Source organism: Centrocercus urophasianus, unplaced genomic scaffold (assembly GCF_019232065.1).
Source record: "Centrocercus urophasianus isolate 14NV4802_14NV808 unplaced genomic scaffold, USGS_Curo_1.0 seq_16, whole genome shotgun sequence".
Classification (NCBI taxonomy): Eukaryota; Metazoa; Chordata; class Aves; order Galliformes; family Phasianidae; genus Centrocercus; species Centrocercus urophasianus.
Genome location: NW_024884711.1, coordinates 10,327,164 through 10,352,192, shown reverse-complemented (window position 1 = coordinate 10,352,192; position 25,029 = coordinate 10,327,164). Strand labels below are relative to the sequence as shown.

At 36.3% G+C, this 25,029-nt stretch overlaps 1 protein-coding gene across 3 annotated transcripts in view; it reads right to left on the bottom strand.

Moving 5' to 3' along the window:
- Positions 1–1,504: 1,504 nt before the first annotated feature.
- Positions 1,505–25,029, bottom strand: part of SLC4A7 (solute carrier family 4 member 7) — an 83,597-nt gene continuing 60,072 nt past the window's right edge. For all 3 annotated transcript variants that reach the window (XM_042816849.1, XM_042816851.1, XM_042816850.1), the window contains 16 exons: positions 24,806–24,952; positions 23,456–23,559; positions 21,774–21,948; positions 19,174–19,307; positions 18,390–18,635; positions 16,454–16,559; positions 14,520–14,681; positions 13,389–13,502; positions 12,801–12,962; positions 12,287–12,538; positions 10,089–10,157; positions 9,499–9,672; positions 9,038–9,169; positions 8,301–8,401; positions 6,453–6,560; positions 1,505–5,879 (listed from right to left, as the gene is read on the bottom strand). In XM_042816849.1, the coding sequence (XP_042672783.1) occupies positions 5,798–5,879; positions 6,453–6,560; positions 8,301–8,401; positions 9,038–9,169; positions 9,499–9,672; positions 10,089–10,157; positions 12,287–12,538; positions 12,801–12,962; positions 13,389–13,502; positions 14,520–14,681; positions 16,454–16,559; positions 18,390–18,635; positions 19,174–19,307; positions 21,774–21,948; positions 23,456–23,559; positions 24,806–24,952 (2,268 nt within the window). In that variant the 3' untranslated portion in view covers positions 1,505–5,797. The remainder of the gene's footprint in view (positions 5,880–6,452; positions 6,561–8,300; positions 8,402–9,037; positions 9,170–9,498; positions 9,673–10,088; positions 10,158–12,286; positions 12,539–12,800; positions 12,963–13,388; positions 13,503–14,519; positions 14,682–16,453; positions 16,560–18,389; positions 18,636–19,173; positions 19,308–21,773; positions 21,949–23,455; positions 23,560–24,805; positions 24,953–25,029) is intronic.

The window sequence follows — 25,029 nt, the reverse complement described above, 5'->3', positions numbered from 1 at the left end:
GCGATGTGACACACCTGAGGGATGGGAAAGAGATCACCCAGAGAGACCTGGACAGGCTTGAGAAACCTAGTGCAAGATCTAGCACCCGGGTCGAGGCAACCTTTATTACAAATACAAGCTGAAAGATGAAAGGATAGAGCACAGCATCCTGTCAAGAAGCATTTGGGGGTACTGTTGGATGGAAAGCTGGATATGAGCCAGTAATGTGTCCTTACAGCCCAGAAAGCCAACTGTACCCTAGCTTGCATCAAAAGAAACATGGCCAGCAATAGAAGGAGGTGATCCTGCCCCTCTACTCTGCACTGGTGAAGACTCACCTAAAGTACTACATCCAGATGTGGAATACTCAGCAGAGCAGAGATGTGGACCTGTTGGATTGTGTCCAGAGCAGGGCCACAAAAATGATCCCAGGCATGGAACATCTCCTCTACAAGGACAGGCTAAGAGAGCTGGGGGTGTTCAGCCTTGAGAAGAGAAGGCTCCAGGCAGACCTAAGAGCAGCCTTCAAGTATCTAAAGCTGTAAGAAAGAAGGGGACAGATTCTTTAACAGAATTTGTTGTGATAAGACAAGGAGAAATTATTTCAAACTAACAGAGAGGAGATTTAGATTGGACATAAGTAAGGAGTTATTTACAATAGGGTGATGAGGCACTGGCACAGGTTGCCCAGAGAAGTGGTGGATGTCCCATTCCTGGAGAAATTCAAGGTCAGACTGGAGGGACTCTGAGCAACCTGAACTGTTCATTGCACAGAGATGGACTAGATGACCTTTGAAGGTCCCTTCCAACTCCATTGATTCTATGATTCTAGGGTGGGGACAATGCAGCTCTTACCCAAGAGACATTACTTCTAGCTCACCGAGGAGACCCAGTGCTGGATGTGACCTCAGGCTGGTGGATGGCACGCAGCACAAAACCGGTTCCCCACACTTCCCATGCGTTACTTAAGACTGGGCAGGCCCACCCCAGCACTTGATACCTTTAATGCGTCTTATACCACATAGCACATCTGCATGCATCCCCAAATGCTAACATCACGTTTCAGTTTGTTTTTTTAACACCTCTGACATCTTTACATCGTACCTCTCTGCGACTTTAATCACACAACGGCCGCACCATCTGACTCCCCGACCTCCCCGCCCTCCCCGCGGGCCGGCTCCCTCCCAGACAGGGGCCTGCGGTCGGCCCTCATGGCACGGCCTAACAGCCTCTCTTCACGCGGCTGCATTGGGGCACCCCTGCCCTGCCCCACTCACGCGGCAGTCCCCGCACGCAGCCTCCGCCACCGCTTCACCGCTTCGTCCGGAACGCGGCCCCAGCCGACGGCCAATCGCACGTCGTCTTCTTCGGCAACGGACGACGCTGCAGCCAATCGCGAGGCGCAGTGCTGGGAGGCGCGAGGATACCCTAGCGACCACCGACGCCGGCCGCCGTTGCCATGGAAACGAGAACGCCCGGCCGGAGCGGCAGCCCCGCTCTCCGGCACAAATACAAGAAGGCGAGATATTGTCCAGTAGATTTTTATTGCTTTTGCCAACTTTCTGAAACGTTACAAAAGATAATTTTATTCTACCAGTAATTAAAAACAACGAAGGCTGGATCTTTCACATTGAAGACTGAGTCTGAGATCGGTGTTCTCTGTACAAACCGGAGATCGATTCTACATTTGGGATTCCGTTACAAAGTACGAAAGCGTCGCTGCCGTTAGAAAAGCGGTCGTACAAGGCGGGACCGTACGGCGTGTGATGGCGCCTCCGACCAGCGGCACTGAGGTCAGAGCGCGGCTCAGCTGCGGGTGCTGAACCTCGGAAGACAGCGCTGCGCGGAGCAGCCGCAGCAGAGGGGCTGTATTGCAAAGGGTGTGCCTCGCCCCAGCGTTGTGGAGTAGAAAAGGACTGGTTGTCAAACTCACTATACTAAATTCAGTACGAAAATGTCTTTTAGATTAACTTCAATGCCAACTAAGAAGTTCCTGTAAGTTCTCCCTAAAAAAAAAAGTTACAGAATAAAACGGACTTAAAATTCTAAGCAATTTGCTTTGTATTCATAGCACTAGTCTTACACTGACTCAAAGCTGTGTGCTTCTAGTCTTAAAATTTGCTGTAAAATAAATTAGTTGGTATCAACAAAGTATTTCACACGGTCGTACTGTACTTTATAATAAATTTTACCTAAATGAGTAATTAAAACATTACTAATCACAGAAAGCAAAAGGAAAACTAAAATCATCGTGATGCTCATCTAAGAGGCTACACTGTGAACTGAAAATCTTGAGTCATTTATCTTAGATTTACAGAACGTATGTACAAGACAATCCTTTAAAACTGTGCAGACTCTGTGACAGGACACCACAGGTTTGTCACAGGTGTATTTTACAGAAGCTGAACCTGCCTGACACGAGGCAGGAAACTACCACATAAAGACAAAGATGCAAGTGAAGCAAATGAAAAGTTATGGGAAAGCTTTCATTACTCACAGAAGAAAAAAAAAAACCAACAGCCTGTACATTTGGTTGAAAAACCCCAACAGGGCATTGAATTCTATCCTAGCGACCTTACCATATCTAACTTGGCAATTTGGAACATTTCCCTAAACAACAACATATTCTGTCGTAGCCGCAAAATTCATCTAGGAAGGTATAATTAACTTGGGCATATGTAAACAGAATGAAAGCATGTCATTGTAATACGTGAGAAGTACTGAGAAGGAGTTTTGTAGAGTTTAATTTAAACAAAAGACTGCATTTTAAGTGAAATATTTTAGATGATAATTTAAATGGAGTGGTCAAAATTAAGACCCACACTTCATGTAAACATTCTTATTTATAAATAAATTAGAAAAAGGGAAAACAAAACAAACCAAAAAAAAAGAAGACTGGGGACTTCCTGAGGTGGCTCTGCAGCCAGATACACAGTAGCACTAAGCTCCATTCCGGGAAACCAAGGCATCTAAAAAAAAAAAAAGTGCAGGACTGTTCATTTACCTCTAACTGCTGGAATGGAAACATATTGGCTTAATTTTTATAGGGCTTAACCCCTATGAAAGAATCAGTGCACAGTTATTGTCACTGCTCTTTGACACCCATTAAGGCAAAACTTATCGATATACAGTCCGCGATAATCTTAGCTTTACTTCAACTACGCACAAATTTAAAGCAAAAGTGGTACACAGTGAGCAGTAAGTCATTAACCATACGTTATCCATGGGTTTTTATGCACTCAATACCACGTTGTCTTCTATTCACATGGGGGAAAAAGTGCAAGCTAGGACACGCTACTAACAAAGAACACTGGAACTAAAGGTCACTGTAAACTGCTTTGCAAGTCAAGGGATTTCTGGCACTGATGGAATTATCTACAGAATTAGAATTAAAGAAATACTGCAGTTAGACTTGTGGACTTTGGTGGTTTGTTAGCTGTTTTTAAACTTGACAAGAAAAACACCTGCTTCCTGCAGTATTGGCTGTTCTCTAACCCTTCAAAAGCAGAAGCCAGATAAAAGTTGTATAGCACCAGGGAACCCTGATTTCTGGCACTGAAGAGTTAAAAAACCTAAGAAGCTTATAATCATCTTCTGACTTTTGGAAACAATCATGGGGCTCTGAATACGATGTATAAAATACTACTAAGAGTGGTACAGAAGTAGCTTATTGTGGATAACATTATGTATAAACTGCTCAAAACAGCATTTTCCTTCTTAGATTCACCAGTAGCCAGCTAAGAGCCAGTAACTGATGAGCAGATGAGTTGGTTTGTTGTGGTTTTCTGGTTGTGTTTTTTTTTTTTAAAATAATGCAACTGCCTGCCATATTTTCATTGCATCTCAGTTTCATTAGAGGGAAAATAGCTATTTCCTGAAAGAGCAAATACTCAAGCTAAGGCACAAGCTATGCCATTATCTAAGGATAAATGGGCATCACCCTGTAGAGGTCATACACAGTACTAGTCAAATTAGTAATGCAGACCTCGCTTGCTTTTCCACTGAGCCTTTGTCATGAGAATTTGGGTTGGATCTTTCATACTGCTGTATTCTATTATGCATTTTCAGTAAACTGCCTTATCAATTCAGTCAAATGGAGAAAACAAAAAAATAAACTATTAAATTGTGTGTAATGGGAATGGCTAACAGCCCATATAACTTAAGCATTATTTTCAAATATTTCTTCTTATTCCAACTGATGGGTTTATTTTCATAATATACAATTATCTTTCATCTCATTGTTACTCGTCTGAAGAATACCAGAATTCCAACTCGGGTGGTACTTCCAGATGAACTCTGCCTTCCTCCAAATCTGCTCCTTTGCATTCACTGAGAATTTTACCACGAAGTCCACAGTAAAACTCACAAATCTACCAAAACAGAATTAAGCTAACAGTATGCTCTAGTTTGAAATGTGCACAGATTCTAATTAAAGCCTTTATAATACATCCAGAAAGGGCTGGTAGAATCTAAAAAGACTACTTCAGAAATTTAAGCCAAAAAACAAAGGCATACGGCAAAAAAATATTAGCAATGGAAACTGCAGCAGGTAATTGACCAAGCTTTTCACTTGCACATAAAATTCTCATCATCTCAGATTTTACACTGTTAAACACTAAACCTCAAAAACGTAAGTACAATAAATGCACTTTTTAATCAATGAACCTCCAAAATCCCATTTACTTCAATAAATGAGTATTTACTTTTTCAATTCTTCTAACACGATAAAATTTTATACTAATTAAAATAAATAAAATGCTTAAAATAAGTTGGTGTGCTATCACATATGCCCTTTACAATGAAGAGAATCAGACCTGTACACAGAAATACCACAAGCAATTTGTAATCCATAAAATAATATTGATCATAAACCTATTACAGAATTAAACTGTGGCTAGTTTAATCAAATATATAATAAACTTTAAAAATGAATTGAGCAAGAAAGATATTCTGATGAGGACGTGAAACACTCTGAATTGTCAGTCTTAGAGATGAGTAAATCAGTTTTTCAAAGTCAACGGAAAGTGTAAATAAAAACAGCCAAAGAAATCAAGAGCACTAGTGTTGCAAGTATAACTTCCTACAGAACAACTTGCTGCCTGTAAGTTCAATTTATATTGAGTAAACACAGATTTCAGAATGGCAAATACTGACTTGGGACTGTAACTACAGTTACTAAATGGCTACTGGATAAAAATGAAAAATCAGGGGTATATTTAAAAGTATCAGAACAGGATATTTACATGTATTTCAAGGGTTATTTAGCCATCTGACTTAGGGCTCAAGGACTCCTCTGTAAAATATGAGTGACAGAATCCAAAACACATTAGCATGTAGTGGAGATACAAAACACAGTAATGCATGTTAACAGGACATTAATATCCGATCTATGAAATCACAAAAAAGGTATACCCTGCAAAAACAAGCAGTAATTTCCTGCATGGAAAACAAACTTCTGTAGCGCATGTTATAAACAGAGGTAATGGCAAATTCTAAGCGATGTGGACCAGTAATCATCAGCAAAGGCTGACTGAACGTTTATGCACATATTGATTATTGAAAATAATAGGCATTCATTACAATATTCCTATTTAAAATGAAAATAAAATTCCCAATAAAATAAATAGCTGAAGTGTGATTACCACTCAACTGATCTGTAAGCAAATCTTTTCATGTCAGCGTATCTACAGTTCCCTAAACAATGGCAGAATTAAATACAAGTTACTCCTTAAATTGGAAATCACACTTCAGTGGTATAATATCCTACAATGATATATATACACACACACAAATACACACAATTCCCCCTGGTTCAGTTCTATAAAGATGTTTCAGCATCCACGTATTTCACAACAGGTGAATCTTCCACATTTATTTTCACACTTTCTGGTTTCTCAGGGCTGTTGAAAGCAAAGATAATCATTTAAGATACTGTTCTTTTTTCTCAAAGCTAGTCATCAAACATTTTATACTCAAGCGTCAAGATAGTATTTCATTCAAGTACATTTCATATCCAATAAAAATACTATCTGAGCCAATTTAATTTTTAGAAATCTAAACTAGGTTGGGCAAATATCCAAACCCACCAACCCAGTGGAAGATCCAAGCAGCAGTGAAAATGCTGTACTTACCTTTTATTCTCTCTGGCATTTGTAATATTCAGGACCAAACATGCTCATATACACTCTAATAAAGCATTCAGATTCCCTAAACCTATCAGAGTAGCATACAACCGTATTAAGCAAATTAAAAGTAGCACTAAAATACTAATAATGCACTTAACAACATCCTTTGACATTGTTTGATTTCAGAGCAGAGAGCAAAAATTAAGCTCAAAATCAAGTTCCTCTCAAAAGTCCATGTATAAACCACGTATGCTTATAATCTGACATATACTTCAATCAATATGAGTACAGTAATTAGCTACCAAAGACATGACAAAAGTTAGAAAACATGTGAGTAATTATAGCTACCTCAGGTTAGCTCTGGTTACTTTGGCATTCTCAGTACTCATGGACAGAGCCTTCCACTGTGCAGTTTTGGCCATTTCATCTGATATGTTTACAACTGAGGGATCAATGCTAAAGAACAAACATACTTTCTGGTTAGTACTCAATGCCCTTCAAACACATTATACTTGTTGTCACTCCTAAATCACATCAGTTGCGCCTTCTCTCAACGTTTACGCAGCCACAAGTTGAATTAATCACTTACCACGGTACTTCAATGAAAACTTCAAAGTGTAATAATTCACTAGTGCTACCTTAATCTCATGGTATCATCAACAGTTTGTCACAGACAGTCACAATCTGTTAGTGGTATCTCATTTCTAAATTATCTTTAACTTCAGAAAATTGTTTTGTATATTTATAAATAATGAAATGAATCATACAGTTCTGTTAGGGCATTCATAAAGCAGAATTATTTTAAGCTGTTTCCAGTAAACAACCAAATGTTAATAAAATTCTGGAAGTGGTAACTCAGTTCAGATTAAGAAGTAGCAGAAATTTGAATGTCTTGACTTTTTCCCCCCCCCCCTATTAAAGTTCAGTCTCACAAGCAGTAAGCTTTCAAAATCTGTTTTTGACCTTTGCCTTTCACACACTTAAAGGTAAAGCAAACTTAAATGTCCATACAGACAATGCCTAAGCTTCAGAATCTACTCCAAATGTATAAGACTACATCAAAGCACCACAGAAACACATCAAAGCTTATTTTTCACTGGGAATCCCCACAAGTTGCAGTACAGTGAAATACATAGTAAATACACATGCAGACAATTGATGAATTCATAGTTCTATCATGAGAGCAATCAGCAGTTGCTCAATTTAAAAAAAAAAAAATTAAATGATTTTGCAGTCTTCACTTCAGTTGAAGTTGAACTGAACCTGCTCTTAGAGCAGACGATAAGACTGAGCAGGAATATGTCTAAACTGAAAACCTGCCTGCTCCCAAGCCAATTTAGATGTTATACTAAAGGATGTGGTTTAGTGGAAAAATATTGGTAGGTGGATGGGTGTACTAGATGATTTTGGAGGTCTTTTCCAACCTTGGTGATTCTATGATTGAATCAGGGTAGACCCAACACCTGAATTTTAATGTAGGGATTTTTAGTATTGGACAAAAAAGTTGGCATGCTATTCATTTGTCAGAACTTCCAGGTGTTGAACAGCTGTAAAATACTTGACAACTAAGCAGAATACTGTACACGAGTACAAGAAACTCACACAGAGGCAAAACACCTTCCACTGCTGTGAAACTGCAGCACTTCCTTTTCTGGAAAAAAGCTGATAACCTGTTGTCCTACAGTGTACATTCAGAAATTAACCTCCTTAAGCAAAAACACTGCCTGCAAAACAATTTTTTTTTTAGGTCACAGAAATTAGCATTCACTTAAATAAACCATTGAAGAACTGCACGTTTAGACTACCACTGAAAAATCCAAGTGGCTGGTAAACATATGGCTCAACTGATGCTATTAGTTACTTAATACTCAATTTTTCATGCACAGTAGCACACAAATATTCCACAAAAACTGACCAAGGAAGCTTCTTCACCTTGAGAACAGCTGGTCGAAATTGAGTCATCAGATCTGTTCAAGATGGTCATGTAAATTTATAATTAAAAGTGTTTCCACAAAAAAAACCCAAAAACAAACAAAAAAAGCCCCACACTGCCATAGCACCAAGGGATATACCTTAATCAGGGCTGTTACTAGCTTGAGGAAAAAAATTAAGCTCAGGTATGACCAACTGAATATGAAGTAAATTATGACATTTGACAGAATACTTCTTAGTAAGAAGACCAACATATTATTATACCTGTATTTTAGAGTTTTTACAGGAAAATTCAAAACATTTCCTTCTCCATACTGAAGGTGTACGCTCTCATTGTCCTCTGTCTGAAGCATTCTCTCTGCCTCCTGTAAATTTTAAGTAAATATTTTGTAAAATTCTTTCATACAGAAGAAACCAACAAGTTTGCACACTGACAGAGTATTTCAATAGGGTTATGGGGCAAAATGCTTCTCTGTAGGTACTGCAGCTGACATCTAGCTAAGTCATTTTTAAGCTTAAGAAATTCAGCTAGTTGGTGTATAGTCAGCTGATACTTTTACTGAGAAGTTATGTGCCTATAACTCAGTTACACATTATTACCAACTAGCAGTTGGTTTTAACCATCATTCTGCATACACGCACAAGGAGAAGGTCCCTCATATGGTAAAGTTTTTCTACTAAACTAACCAGTCAAGATTCCTACTTCAGTTTTGCTTTTCCATCCATCCATATCTACCTTCAAACCTGATGAATGACAGAGATAACAAAATGCTGCGCTAAGAAGCACTTCATTCTGCTTTGCTTTGTTTTACAAAGGAGAGTCATAATTCATAACGACATCACTAAAATAGTGACTCAACAGCCAGTAACTGTTGCTCAGTCAGTAAGTTTCATTAGTAAAGGATTTCAAAAGGTATGTTTGGGTGTAAGAATTTTAAAATGTCACGTAGTGTTTTCCTATTAATTTACAACATGTTCAGTTTGAGTATTTTTATACTTACTGCTTTCTCTTTTTTCTTTTTGTCATCTTCTTTCTTCTTTTTACTTTCTGGCATAAGATCGTCAAGCCAGCTAAGCTCTCTTTTGGTAAAACATAAATCCATGAGCTTGCGAATGAATACTAGCGCTAAAACCTTAAGAGAACCATAAAAGGAATCACTGATATTAAACCACTGAAATAAATATTATCACACACTTTCAGTACATTCAGTGTTCTTAACCATAGCTTTTTCTCTTAGTACCAGTTTTATCTTACTGCCAAGTTAGATCGTTTCCCCTTTTGTAGCTTTTCACAACTGAATTGCTTTCTTTCAGGAGTTCTCATGTTTCAGAAGTGAACAGCTACTGAAGTTTATGTCTTTTTCAGTCCCTTCCCTCATAAGGTAGCAAACACATTCTGAAGAGATGTTGGATGATGCACACACTCTTGGCAAATGATTAACTTGTAGAACAAATCACTTACCATCATAGGGAAAACAACAGCAGCTGCAGAGGCTTTAATCACCCACAAAAGAACGAGACAAGTGAGCTGAATAACTGTAAAGATATGGACCTTCCAGAGTGGTACGTAACGCAGATATATCAGGTCAGGTTGATGCTTGGCAGGCATTCCAAACAATTTTATACGGTCAAAAAACTGCAGTGAAATATAAAAACATCCTTCAGTTAATGATTTTCTTCCTCTCCAGAAGGAAATATTTAAATAAAACAACATTTTTACGAAACTCTAAAAGCAAATTAATCCTAATTAAAATACTAGCAAAGATCCATGTGAATTCAAGGAGTTGGGCTCTCTAGTGTTAGTGTTCCTTTCAAACATTACTAGTACAACTTCTTAGAATATTTCAGAAAATTTACTATTCAGCTACACTACTGAAGCAAAATAAGTAGAGACAGTGGTAAGAACAAACACTGAATGTGATACTGCAGAAATTATCCTACATCCTACTCAGACAACATTGGTTAACTTCATTGATTCTGATGTAAAATAACATTTTATATTTCTCTTTTCATTTAAACAAATGCAAGTTGTTCAACAAAGTCAGATTTTACCTGAATGCCTTTTAATGAAGACACTCCCATGTAAAGAAAGACACCATACAAAACTGGCATTGGAATAAACTGCAGACAAAAACAATACCAACAGAGTTACTTGTAGAATCAACATGATACAACTTAGCAGTTGACAGTAGTGAAAGAAGTGAACCAAATTATCTTAATTCCTATTTTACTTATGTGAAAATCTACAAATGTCAATGCTCTATTTATAGAAGGAATAAATGCCGCATTGAAAAGCAAAAATAGCTGGGAGCTGCAGAAGGACCTGTGTCATCTCCCTAGAGCTAATATGGCTGTCATCAGGATTAAAAAAGTAGTTCAGTCTTGACTGCCCGTGGATTACATTTTCTAGGTTGCAACCAGTGTTTCTATTAATGCTAACAATATTGGTTTATGTTTCTATTTGACAGGAACTATACTGGGACCACCAACTTCAGGGAAGCTATCATATGAAGTTTAACTTTTTTCCTCACTAACACAGTATTTCCAGAGCACATGAAACAATATGAAACCATAACTATTAATTTTTTCAGGGCTAAGTTTGCAGTAAAATCAATTTAAAACTTATTAAGATAATGAAGCTGTCCCCCGATTCCGGTAGCACCTGCATCAAACATGTGCAGCCTACACAGAGCAAATGAAGCCTACTTTGCTACCAAATTGATTGAAATTCTGAGTAAAGACATCTTAATACAAACTGCTGCCATCAAGCCTGAACAAAAGCCTTCACTGAAACTTAAAATACCGTGGAATAAAACTATGCCTTAGGGATTAATTACTGTCTGTACATGTATTAGATGGCTTCTTTACCATGTGCTACGTAATTTGACGTGCTAATACTTCATTAGCATTAACTTCTACTGAATTAAGTCAGCATACATTCACACATGAAACAAAAGCACAGAGTTTGCAGTTCAAGGTATTGTCTTCCTTTCTTCTTTTAAACAATTACAGTCACTCACAGTGAAAAAGAAAAGTATTTCACAGAATGAATTGCAGTAATCCCATTCATATTACCCTTGATCCCATAACAAATGCAGGTTTTGCTTTCCAAGAATCAGCTGCTAAAAAGAGGGGTAAACACCAGGGTTCAGCAATCAGCACCTTCAGCTTTTGAGCAATAATAAATTCATTTTAGTATTCCTGATTTTGATTCTGATAGTCTGTTATACAGCTAAGCTCCTGGTGGCTTTTCTACCAGAGATTGTTTGATCTAAATATTTGTTTATATATATCACCTTATTGTTTTGAAATCCCTAACGTCCCCAACAAACGGCCAGCTATTTTATATATATGTTATATATTTATATAATTACTATTAATAACTTGTAATTAGAATTACTGAACTATGGCTGTATGTTCACAGGTTTATTTTCTACTGCGACCTTTTCTTGCACAGCTTAGAAGCTATCTGAGAACTGAGATGTGATCTCTCTTTGAAGAGACTTTTACTAAGTTCTTTAAAGATATTAGCAATTATGCACTTCATGGCATAACTACTACTCTGTCATTTAAAAGTCAATTGTGGGTGTTTTTTTTAATTTATTTCTCTTTCCTAACTGCTGGAGTTCATGAAATGGAAGCTCACTGAACTAGCAGAAATTTAGAGAAAGTGAAATTTAGAGGCCCTAATGTGACTCGCAAAATCTCTATTTCACCTCCATTTCACAACACTCTGAAAGAGAATCTTTATATTTCAAGACCTCAAAAGCAGCTTAAAAAGGTAAAAAAGAAAGAAAAGTAGGCAATGTCATTTCTGATTATCACTTTTTGAACTCGATTTCTGTCTGCTTCACTGGCCACATTATATTACTTCCGCACAAGTAACTTTAACACACTCCTTTTTTCCCTCTGTTTATATATTCACATAAGAATTATAGAACTATTCTGGGTAACAGATTTGGGAATCTAAAACAACAACAACAACAACAAAAAACACCTAGCAAGAAAATCATGCAACACAGACAGAGGTTGCTTTCTTCTCTACTCATTATACTTTTAGCTTGTTCAGTTTTCCCACACCTCCCTCCACTGGTTGTTTCCATTCAACCAGCACCAAAAACATAGTTTGATAATGGATCTAAACATGTATTACTTCATTTAAGAAGATGCACTGACATTACAAAATATTATATCCCGATAAGAAAATAAAAAGCACAAAGAAAATCCAAGTGTTTTGGTAAAACTTCTACCTTTAACACAGAGGTCATGAACACTGACAGCCCCATCAGGACAAAAATCATCAATCCTGTCACTCGCTGCTCCCGGATTCCCAAAAACTTTGGTTGCTCTCCCGGTGCAGAGCACTCAGATTCAACTTTCAGGCTGTTAACATGACTTATAGACAGGACAGTTGCTGCGACAAACCAAGGTAAGCCCATTATGGAACATACTCCCAACATAATGCCAACCATGAACAGATCAAGATGATAACCACAGCCTTTCTGTGAAATCAAGCAAAGAAATGAATTATTCAGTAAACTTTCTATTTATATGACATGAGATTTATCACTTACTTACTTACTTATATATAACTTATGGAAGTTACAGATTTTTAATGTGCCTGCAAAAGTATAGTCACTCCATATTAGTCAATATACCCATCTATTTAGTAGCTGCTTATTTTGCAGACTCAGAATGGATCTGATTTAAAATAAACATGACTTATACAAAACTAGAGGTTTGTGAAAATGAATAGACTTTCACCTTCAGCTTATGCTCTTTTCTGTTTATAATAACAGCTGTTATTTGCTGATCCATGAAAATCAGAATGGTACAGAGTAAAGCAGGAACAGCAGCTACCAGGAGCGTCCACCAAGGATTGCCTCCAAGAGGGTCTATGAACCATCCTCGGTCCTTATGTGTGGGCTAGAAAAAATAAACAAATACTCACTAAAACAAAGTAAAGATTTTATTGCTACACACATTACCTGCAGTGAACATGTAAACAGTCTCTTAAATACGAGCTTTGATTTTTTTTTCCCCCCAGTAGCTTTGACCTAAAGACTGACTCACTGCTAAATATGAATGTGATATGGAAAAAAATTGAACATCCATTCCATTTCTTTATTTCTGCATGTTTGCAGTAAAGACTACATACTTTTCCTTAATACTACTGCACGAAGCAGTGTTTTGCCAGGAGAGACACTATTCAGAACAAAAAGGGGAGATTACTTTAACTACAACGCAAGTCAAAAAGTTAAATTCCTGTTTTTATTTAATACTACTGTTCTACTGTCTATGAAGCTGCAAGCACTTAAAAGGCATTTTTTTAAAAAAGGCTTTATTTCTTACTTCAAATTTCTCTGGAACGTGAAGCTTAGGAGATGGCACTCCTACTAGATAGTCAATCAAAACCATGATTACAATCGTCAGAAATACTGCAAAGTCACTGATAGTAGAACGCACCTATAAAGAGAAAAACCTGTGTCAACTCTTGTTGTTTCATCATCAGAATTCATATCAGCAGAAAGAAAATCTACTTCCCTATAAATATTGAAGTGTAGTGAATAGTGAAAAGTGTAGTGAAGAACAGCGAATACATCACTGAACATTACATGCATTTTATTTTTATGTTTAAATGTAAGCTGCCTGCCAGAATAGCATGAAGTTGAGTATTCTGTACAATAGTTCATCTGATAATCCCATTTAAAGTTATCTAGTACAAAAAGCAGATTGCTTCACATTAACTTCTTCCTCATTTTTCTGTCCTTTTAGCCTGGCTGAGAGGAGGGGTCCGCACAACTAGTCTCCTGGAGCTTAATTTAGTAAAACCACTAAATTGTGCAGAAATCAATAATAATGCAGCTGATGTTCAATTTGTAGGGGAAATATGTTTTTTAACAAATTCAGGTTATTGAAGGTGACTTTGTTAAGAATTAGGAACACTCTGTAGGTACAAGGTGAGGTCCAGAGAAGATCTACCCACTTTATTTTGCCTAGTAGAAATATATTATACAAATTGGCCCAAGGACTATCGTTATACTGTCTTCTATTAGAAACAGGAATCCCCCTCAGGAACAACTCAACACACTTCAGACATTATCACGCTGGAGAAAGCAACCAATTATTCTACACTACTAGGCAAAGGAACCAGGAAAATAATCCCTCCAGATGCCACTAGCCATTAGTACAAAACATAGACATGCTCAGATATTCTTATACCCCAAACATCTTGTTCCAATGGCAAGAAAGAATACTAAGTACTGAATTTGCAGCAGTTGATTTCTTTAATATCCTAATTTTTTGAATTTAAAGGAAGTGTTGCTTACCACATCCTTTTCTATCTTAGAGGAAATACAGTTAAAGTTACATTCTCAAAACAAAGTTCTGAAGCAAAACAAATTCAATCCTACTAAGCCATATTAATGTATTCTATACTAACATATTTACCACAAAGTCACAGTCATCTCTAATTGAAATTACCTTAGTTGGGAAATAGCGTTTGGTCTTGAACTGCTTAAGGAAAGAGGAGAGGAAAAACGTTGTAAAGAATAATATGACAGACCAAAAGAGAACATCTGGAATATATGGTCCATGATGGCCACAAGCAGATCCTTGAAACACACCATGAAATTCTATACATTCCTGCAAAGAGAGAAAAATCCTTTCAGTTTCTAAATTTTTAGTCATTTAATATACTCAAACTTGTAACCTACTAATAGCAAATACATATAAAAACCTTCTTTTGGAGATCTGGCAATTCTTTCCTCCATCAGAAAACTCAGCCTGAAACGCCCAAAAAAGCTGTCTGTTCCAGAAGAGTCACGGTAGCAATTATTCATCTTTTTCAGGATCTCAAAAAGCACCAAATAACTTTTTTTTTTAAATCACATTCACCTAATTTCTATTCTATTCTCAATGCATCAAAAGACTGAACACGTAAATTAAGGCTGAGAACTATGTTCAGGAAAAGCAGACTATTCACTTTCAACTCGCTGAACATAAAAACGAGATGTCCTCAGTTTCACCTCTATTCTCAAGTTTTATACTGATATGATTAAAGGAAAAATGGATTCTTAGAAAATAAGATTAATCCAAATGACAAAAAAAAAAATCTAATGTAGCGGAAAAATATTTTAAGTAACAGAACTGAGTAAAAAAGAAAAAGTCAAACCATCCTTATCTAAAAGGCTCACTGAAAGGCAAAGGGAAGCAGACACAGGGCACAAGGAAAGATGAAGCCAACAAAGCTGGAAGTAATATTTCAACAGCCTAGTTTTTAAACAGGCTTATGAAAATAAGTAAGTTACAGCTATGTAAAAAATTATCCCAACTAAGAACTGAATTTAATTATAAGCACCACAAAATTTTGAATCAGTTCTGCCTGAGAAAAATAAAATTGCTCAAGAGAAAGTAAAGTTACATAAAATAAATAGCGGAATATAAAATAAGTTTTAAATACTACATTCATTGCCTTTTTGGGTAATTACAATAGATTAGGAGCAGACAGGTGACATGCAGAAAACAGAACAGGTAAAATTCTAGTACAACACTGAGGCTTTTAAAAGAATTTTTGCTGTGCAGAACACCTCCTAATTTCAGTGTAAGCCTCCAGATTCAGACACCAGCAGAGCCCATATAAGGATATTTACTGCCATTTTAAATATCTGGAGAAGGGTTAAGGAGGCACACACAGGTAGCAAATTCAACACTAAATCTACAGCAAATGCAAATTATATTAAACGTAAGTGTAGAGCAGATGCTAGGATACACAAAGTGGCTGTAAACATCTACATTTAGGTGACTGATCACACGCAAAGGATTAACCAGATGTGGCTGCAAAATATCCAGCTCAGAAATTACTGCTTCCACGCTTATTCTTGCAAACATGTTTTCTTTTAACCTTCAATTTTCCAAAATATTATTTTCATCCCATCAAGTTTTAAGTAGTTTCTCACACACTTTTATACCTATGTCTATCATAATCTAAAGACGTGTACCTGCTAGTACATTCTAACTTCAATTTCTACCTTTGCACTTTCTAAAAAATATTTATCCATCCTTTACAGGAAATAAAAGGAAGTTATCTCCTGTTTATGCTCATCATATTCATCTGCACTTCAGGAAGAAGACTGCTCTGCCACCAGTATTCATGCAGCTATCTCAAGCAATCCCATTCAGCATACCAGTATTTACTGTCACAAAATCAATTATCCCAAACAGTACAATGACTGCTTAGCATTACGGGTGCAATAAAAGAACTGCAAACACAGTTTTAAATAAAACAATGCTATGAAAAAGTAATCAGATAAGAAATATTAATCAAGTATTAAGTGTTGTGAGATTTAGTTTTTTGTTTGTGTGTTACATATAAAAACAAAGAGACAGATACAGATATCTGCCTTTTAGATACTCACAGTTACTGTAAGGTTACTCCATGCAATAGTTTCCACAGATTTATTCATCTTCCCCCAAGCCTTCAAGGTTTCATTGCTGGGGTTCTGAGGCTCAGAACATACACATCTGAGGGCAAGGAAGGAAAGAAAAAAAACAAACCAAATGATATGCTTATAAGTGCAGTCTCTTTTCAGCTGGGACAGAGTTCTTTCATTCAGAGTGTCTGGTATGACGCTATGTTTTGGTTCAAGGAGAAAAACAATGTTGATGACACACTAACGCGTATAATTGCTGCTAAGCAGTGCTGTACAGAGCCAAGGCCATTCACAGCAGAGCTGTGAGGGAATGGCCGGAAGGATATCCCTTATCATATGGCATCATACGGAAAGTTTTCAAGGTGAGGTAGGGGAAAAAAAAAGAAAAGAAAAAAAATGAGCCTTGACCAGAAAGACCTCGGGCCCCTTGAGAGCAGCACTGAGGATGGAGGATTCTGTACACCACACTTCCTATGCCCCACTGCAGGGTGCAGATTCAGTGCTGAACATAAACTAGAAATACATTCATAGCCAGGGTTTATCCCAATATCGTATGAAAGAAGCAAAGTACAAGTCTCCTCCTACCATAAAATGAACTATGATTGCAAGTGGGGAGGTGGTGAAGAGATGCTGAGAGTCACAAAGAAGTCCACACAAGAGATTTTACAGATGGGACAAAAACTTGATACATATTTTTTAAAGAATTAGAAGAAATAAGATATTGATTAAAAACTAGCAGATGAGTTGTTAAAACAGACTAACACCTGAAAACAAAGTGAGCATACTTTATTCACATACTGTGAAAGTGTTATCATTTGGATTTTTTATTTTATTTCATTTATCGCATGAATGAAATAAATGAAGCAGTGAAGCAGTATGTGAAATAAGACAAAAATTCAAATATCACCTTGTAACAACTTGGGTCCAAAATACACCATTATCTGACAATTAACTATGCATTGACGATGAATCAAAGAACAGCTTTGACCAGTTTGGTTTTAACTATGTGAACTGTGCAGATTTTTCACCATTAGTAGGTAGCAGTCTCTCCTGTCAAGTGTAGTAAGCTCTAGATTCAATTTAATGCATTTCATGAAAGCATATCCTAAGCTTGAAAAATGTACACTGAATTGCAAAGGAAAGCAGCAGATCATCAAAAAATACAAAAACACTGAACATGGTATGACAGACACTTAATGCTGATTTGACGGTTTAAGTGAACTACCCTAATTCAGAAACAGAACAGCTATACATTGAAAAGTAGATTAAGACGCACAACTTTCACATCAATCAAATATGAGAAAAGGTACATCTAAATAGCTTGCTTACTGCATTCCTTAAATGAATTGATAGTTTTACTGCTAATTATTAAGATGAAAAGAAACAGTAACTCTACTAAGGCAGGATATTTTTTAGAAGTGGTTATATTATTTTTTTTCTTTTATTAGAGAGTGGAGAAAAATTGAAAAAGAAATTCTAAAAAAGTCAAATATCCCTCATAATTGCAATAGAAAGCAACAGTGCTTAAATATGTTAACTCCTCATTTTAGCACAGCTCCATGCCTCTGCTGCCCGGAAATAATCCCCACCCAGGTGAGGGAAGCCACCACAATTTCCTGAAGAGCCAAGGCAAAGCTCCCGTCTAGCTAATGGAACGTAAGCTGACCTTTAATCAAGCTGCAGATAAATCAGGCATTGTCACCACTCCTCATCCCTTTAAACCACACATAGCTAACAGAAATTTCAATTCCACAGCACCCTGAATAGAATTTTTCAGAGATTTCTCATGCTCCTGCCACCCCCAGCATTCCTCCTGCCCTACCACTAAGAGGCACACACTGCAGTTTCATAAATGATCTGCCACTACACAATACACATTTTCCTTACATACTGCACTAACAGATATGAACTTGATACTTACGAATATAAAGTCAGTCTATCCAAATTATTGTGCATATTGAAGGCATACACTTCTCCCAAATGAAAAAGCTTTTCCAATGCCTCATAAATAAATATGATGCATATAAGTGCTGCAAAAGCTTCCTCAGTGAATCGAGTGATGTAACAGACAAGGCTGCTGGCATCTGTTGCTACAAGCACTATGCATAAAAATGCAGTCCACAGACCAATGCTAGTTCGTAGGGAGAGGTAGGAAAGCCCATAATCCCTGTATGAAAGAAATTAAAATAATTAACTGAGTCTAAAATCATTTATTATCATATTCTATTTGAAAATGGATACTGAGGACAAGCTCTGCAGGTGTTCACAACTTTACTCATCCCTGACTCTAGTTTTGAAGAAAGTGGAAACTTTTATCTTCCTCTGGTACAGAACAACACCACAAAGTATCTCTAGGACTGAGGGTGCTACTGCCTTTCCCAGGAAGCATCATGAGGATGTTCTGTCCAGAATAATTTGGATAGTTCTTCACCAAGGGAAGATCAATCCCTGTCCACCCCTGCAGAATCAAAGCCAGCATCCCCACATAAAAAGAAGAAAAGTAAGTTCTAAGTCCCACCCAGTTCACCACTGGCTTTCCCACCAGCTAAGTGCTTCAAAGCTTTGCCAAACCACATGCACAGCGCAGTTTCTTGCTGCTGCCTTGATATCTTCATGGTCATCTACTTTCAAAATATATGTTTTCAGTTACAGGTATCTTACAGTCTCTTAGGATACACCATTCATCTGGGTATGTCACTACTTACCTGCAAAATTTAAATAATATTTTTTCAAATACTAGAACTGGTCCGGTACTCCCCAAAATAGTAAGAGGTTGCCCAGCAAAGAGAGAATAGGCAATCCCAGTTAACGAGGCTCCAAAGAGGGATTCTATTGCACTCTGTTCAGGGGAAAAGAAACCGCTTTGACTATGCTGCCTTTCAGGTTAGCACGTAGCATCACATCTGCATAAATACATTTTTAAGATGCGTTTACATAGAAACAAGACAAGATGTAAAAATATTACAATTAATATTAATGTTTGAGACATTGTTAGCACTGTTTTGCAGTAACAATACCAAGGACAAAAGGTTTGGAAAGCTTTGCTCTTGAGAATTATGAAGCCATCCAAAACCATGAGAACAAGTTATTAGTCCTGCTAACTAAGGAGGAAAAACATACCAACAATTACTACCAATTGAAAAACAAAATTACTCAATACATAGCATACGGAAAAAGTTCTCTCTTCCTGTAAAAAAAAAAAATATATATATCTAAATATATAAACATATTACAACACACCTGTACTAAAACATGGCACAGTGTGCTGCATCAAGCTTGCATCAGTCAGCCAAGCATTACAAAACGAAACAACAAAACAAAACAAAAAGAATCGACAAGGTGGTGCAGGGGAAATTACTGAACAATACTCATTTTTGTATACATGACACCATAAATAGATGAGCTGTAAATCAATGTCCCACCTGGTAATGCATTTCTTTTAATCAAAGAAAGGTATGTATTTTAGTTCTTGATTTGCATGTTTTACTATAAATGTTATTTTTAGAAGGAAATGTTATAATGTACCTCAAGAGAAAGACTGGGCTTTCTAGAACCTAAAATGATGTTGTTGTAAAATATCTAAATATACCACTTAGAACTATGAAAATTAATACATCACAAATTATAGGGTTTGCTGTGGAATTTTCATGCATTTGCTACTTTGTAACAACATGAGCTTAAGAAAATAAAAATTATGCAAACTTGAGCCCCGTTCAGAAAAACATCTAAAACAGGTCAAAGGTGTTTGCTGAACTGGGGCTATTAAAAATAAAAAAGCATGCATCCTTTTTTCATTATGTAGAAATATATATATATACATATATATATATATATATATATAAATACAATCTCTTATTTAGCTATTGCCTTTCAACTACTGCTTTTGGCATAGTCAATGCATTAACCTGGGGGCTGTCAATCAAGGTGGCAGGGACAGGAATACTGTGGAGGTGATGACCTCTGGGAATGTGAGGAAAAGTTTCAAACACAAACTGTGTACCTTACAGTGTCAGCTACAGTGCTTGAACATGTGTGTGCAGTAACTAAGTTTTATATTCAATGATGCACACCAAGAATCTGAAGGCAGGAACAAACCCGCAAACAATTCCAGATAGCTAAAAGAAAGAAGGTATTTAAGAATCAAGCTTTAAAAGGAGAATATTTTCACAATTATATGGGGTACATTAATATATTACATCAACATTTAGATAATCACAAGAAAACCCATCCCTACATTTACAGTGGCAGAAATAACAAACGCAGAAGTAAATCACATTTTTTCCGTGCACTATCAGCTTTAGAAATACATCAATAAACAAATACTCAAGTCAGCTACATTACTTGAAATTGATAAAGGTTAACTAAATTTTAATTGAGTACATGTTTAAAATTTGGTCTAAGTATCACAAAGAATTTTACAGTATTGTAAACTTTACCAGAATTTTAAGTTTGTAAAGGGACAATTCTGAATTTACCCTTTCCTTTACCCAAAAGGACAGAGCCTTATTTCTTTGCAATAGATTTAGAAACACAAAATACACTTCAGACTAGTTTACTCACACGTGATTTAACACAAACTATAAGTTATTAACGTTGCTGATAGGAGTACTCCTTCCTCACTCCAAAACCTAAAGTGCAACTGAACATTTTGGTTAAAAAAGTGTTGGTGTTACGCACTGCCAATGTAGCAGTACCAGAAGTTTATGGATAATATCCACGTTACTTTCAGAGAAGAGTATTTTCAGCTCTTAAAACTTATATCTTTTTTTATTTCTATTGATAACACACCACTAGTGAAAGTAAACACATATCCTGTCCATTGTTTAAATATACAGAATTGACTGCTACCCGTAACCCTGTAGGCATTATCATCCTCATAGGCCTACTACTCAAGGCCAGTACATATTCTTGACTATCCACCTTGAGCCTCCGACTTTGCCTAAAGTAGGCCTAGTGGGATGGTGCACCTTTACTGCTATTCATTCATTTTATTCAAGTAGCCAAAAAGAAGGCAATGCCCTTTCTCAATTCATGAAGATACTCTCCAATAAGGCAGGATAAACATTTTTAAATTTAATTTTATAATTTTATTTTTACCTCCACTGTGCATCTTCTCCTGTTCACATGGGTTCCCCACATTTTCCACAGCAATTACCTTTTGGGGAAGATCTGCTTTGGGGCAGGCTAATCAAGTGCTGTGGGTAAATTCTTCAAATACAAAAATAAATAAACGAGACAAATGCACACAGTGACTTGCCTCTGAAGGTCTAAAAGCCTGGCCACTACCATTTTTTTTTGTACTCACTATTCTGCCTTGTGTAGCTTCTCCCAGGAGCCCTCCAAAAGTGATTACAGGAGACATACAGGCACAGTATAGGAAAAGAATCGAGGCCAGGCACTGCAGGCTTAATGCATCCTTGAAGTCACTCAAGAAAAAAGGTGCTTTCCTTTGGATGTCAAGTATCAAACCACCAAAAAGCCTAAATAGGTGAGATGAAACTCGTCAAACTGTACACTAAAGGATTCTAGCTAGTTCAAAACTAAGGGCTACACAAAACTGCCAGTGCTTACTGCCAGCACAAATTAGCTATTTCATTATCCAGATTAAATCATAACACAGTTTAAATATACATGATAATCTTATCTATTCCAATTCAGTATTTTTCCAAAATATAATCGAACAGATCATCCACATTTATAAAAGCTGGCTAGATATGCATATAATGGGCTAGATACTGAAAAGATACCTGTACAAATACATTTACCTAAGTAATGTTTAAAGGTAAACCTGATTTATGATACTCAGAACAAGAAACGAGTTATATGCTAAACCTCAACCAAGACCACCACATTGATAATTATGTTTCCATATCAATATTCCAATTGGTAGCTGTAGCTCTGTTTTTGATCCAAATTCTGTACATGGGTATGGTTAAGTCCGTAAAGATAATAAACCTGAATTTATTTAACAGCGAAAAATTTGGGTTATGGAGATATTTCTAAATGGTACAAACACGAAAACAAATATATATTCATCAGTTGAACTGAGAAAGTTATTACCAAGAAATCAAAATGCATTTTGCTTTTTTTTTTTATCTCAAGAATATAATATTAAGTAAAAATTGTATCTGAAAAAAAAAAAAAAAAAAAACCAAACTGTATTTATTGTTGTAGGAATTCTATTTTTTTTTAAAGACTTTTGTAATACATAATAGTTTTAAATAGAGATAACAGTGGGTAGAAATCATTCAGCTCCATATACTGTGTTAAAAAGGAAAGAAATTAGTATAATGAAGCCAAAATGGTTCCTCTTGTGAAAGTATGAGAATGGTGCAAATCACTTGGACGTTTATCATTTTGAAGATAAAAACTTTTTACATCTTTTCCAGATCTTTTCAGTTAGTATAATTACTTGTATGACATGAGGCGAAATCTTATCCAGATACATTTCCAGTATTTTAGAGTTTTTTGGGAAGTATTGCAGAACTAATAGAGAACAATAGTACAACTCAACTCAAAAATTCCTTCCATTTTATTTCAGATTTAAAAGAAACCTAACCAAAACTGTTTTGGTTTTTTTTCCCACCACATTGTATTCCTTGTTGTTTGGCTTCATACATGTTCAATAAAACAGGTTTGCATTAATGGAAATTTTTAGTAGCTAGCCCAATATTGAAAACTGTACATTCCTACTATAATTATGATAATTGCATGCTCTTGATAATTTTAAATTAAAAATCAATACTTAAAATTCAGTTAAATTAGGCAGCATCTTATACAAAATCCTTCACAAACGTGTTGAGAAACATTGCCACAGGCTTGAAAATGCTTCAAGCAGATTTCCATTTACAGGCAAGAACCCAACACTTGAAAAGGAAAATGGATGCATACTGTATTTTTTTCTGTTCAAATCTCATCATTAAAGTCTGTGAAGATTTATCACATCTATTTTTTTGTGGTAGCTAGTATTTAGGGAAGAGAACACACCTTCCAGTTCTTTCAAGTTCAGGTCCAGCATGATGACCTTCTTCTTTGAGAGTCTCTCCTGTAGGGGTAGATCCATTTGGAAACTTAGGTATCTTCCTTTTCTCCTATAACAACAAAACCCAACACAAACACATTTTGAAAAGATTGCTTTTGAACTAAAAACAATTTGAGTGTTGAGAAACTCCACATCTTCCAAACCTTTTCCATATCCCCTGCTGATCATCACTTTTTCATTTGCCAAACCCATTATTTATTAAATACAGATGAACAGAGATGTACAAGGCTCCCAAAAAGATCTTATTAGTGGCTTGCACAATGGTGTAAAACTTCCCTTTCTACAAGAATTACCTCCCCTGAGATATGACGAAACAAAGTCTGCCTTTTCAGAACACAGTAAAGGCTCAACAATGTGGCCTAGAAATCAAAGTTGTTGTTTTTCCCTCAGTCATTTCCAGAGCAGTAGCCTCCAGCTAGTATCAGAAACTGACCTCAGTTTATAACAAATACAGTATTTAGTGAAGTATAAATGAGAAGTCATTCTTCTGTTCAGCAAACTCCTCGTATGTTTCTTAGCCAATCTTACATTCCCAAAAAACAATTAAAAAAAACAAAAACCAAAAAACATAACCCTTTGTATCTTTTGTTTTTTTTGTTTGTTTGTTTGTTTTTGGGTTTTTTTTGGAAATACATGGTAGGCTTGCACTACTCATGAAATAAACTGTACTGCTGCTTCATTTCACTGACTCCTCAGATTGCAGTTGAACACCAGCATCAGCCTTCTGATTAAGAGCATCAGTCTTCTGCCCTACTTTTGATCCCTGCAGAGTTGTAGACAATAAGAAAGTTGTAGATAATAAGAAGCCACGGCTCCCTAAGGCAACACCTCTCCACTGTTCTTAATTCTAAGCCTTGTGGCTCTTGACCTACATTTATCTATACCATAAACATTCAGTAAACATTATTTGTTAGCTGATATACATTAAGATTTATTTTCAATCCATGGTGAACACGCAAATAAAGTTTTTATAACAATTACAATATTCTTACTGACCACTGTTAGGTTAATAATAAAATTTATAGTATGAACACAGGTACAATGTTACAACTCTTCTTTCACCTCAGAATCTCATTTCACTGTTTCAAAAGGAAATAGATTAAATACAATTTTCTTAAAAACAAAGCAGGAAACTGATCCAATACTTTTTTCATAAATGAACAAATGATCTACTTTTTCTTACAAATTGCTGACAGCCTTCTTGATACTTTACTGACATCAACACTTAGTGAACAATTAACTTGCATTTTGGAAACATATGGAGGCTTCCTGCTAGATTTTTTCCATTTATTTACCTGGGAAGGAACGCTTTTTGGTGGTTCAATTCGTATAGATGGATCCCATTCTCCTGGAGGTAGTACTGTCACTTGGTCTAAAAATTCATCAATTCCTGACAATAAATCATTTCTGTCTTTAGCTTTATAGGCAACATCATGGAAAACCTACAAAGAGAAAGCACCCAACAATCATTTTTTTTTATTTCTTTAAATTTTTGAATGAGGAAAAGATTATAAGGAAC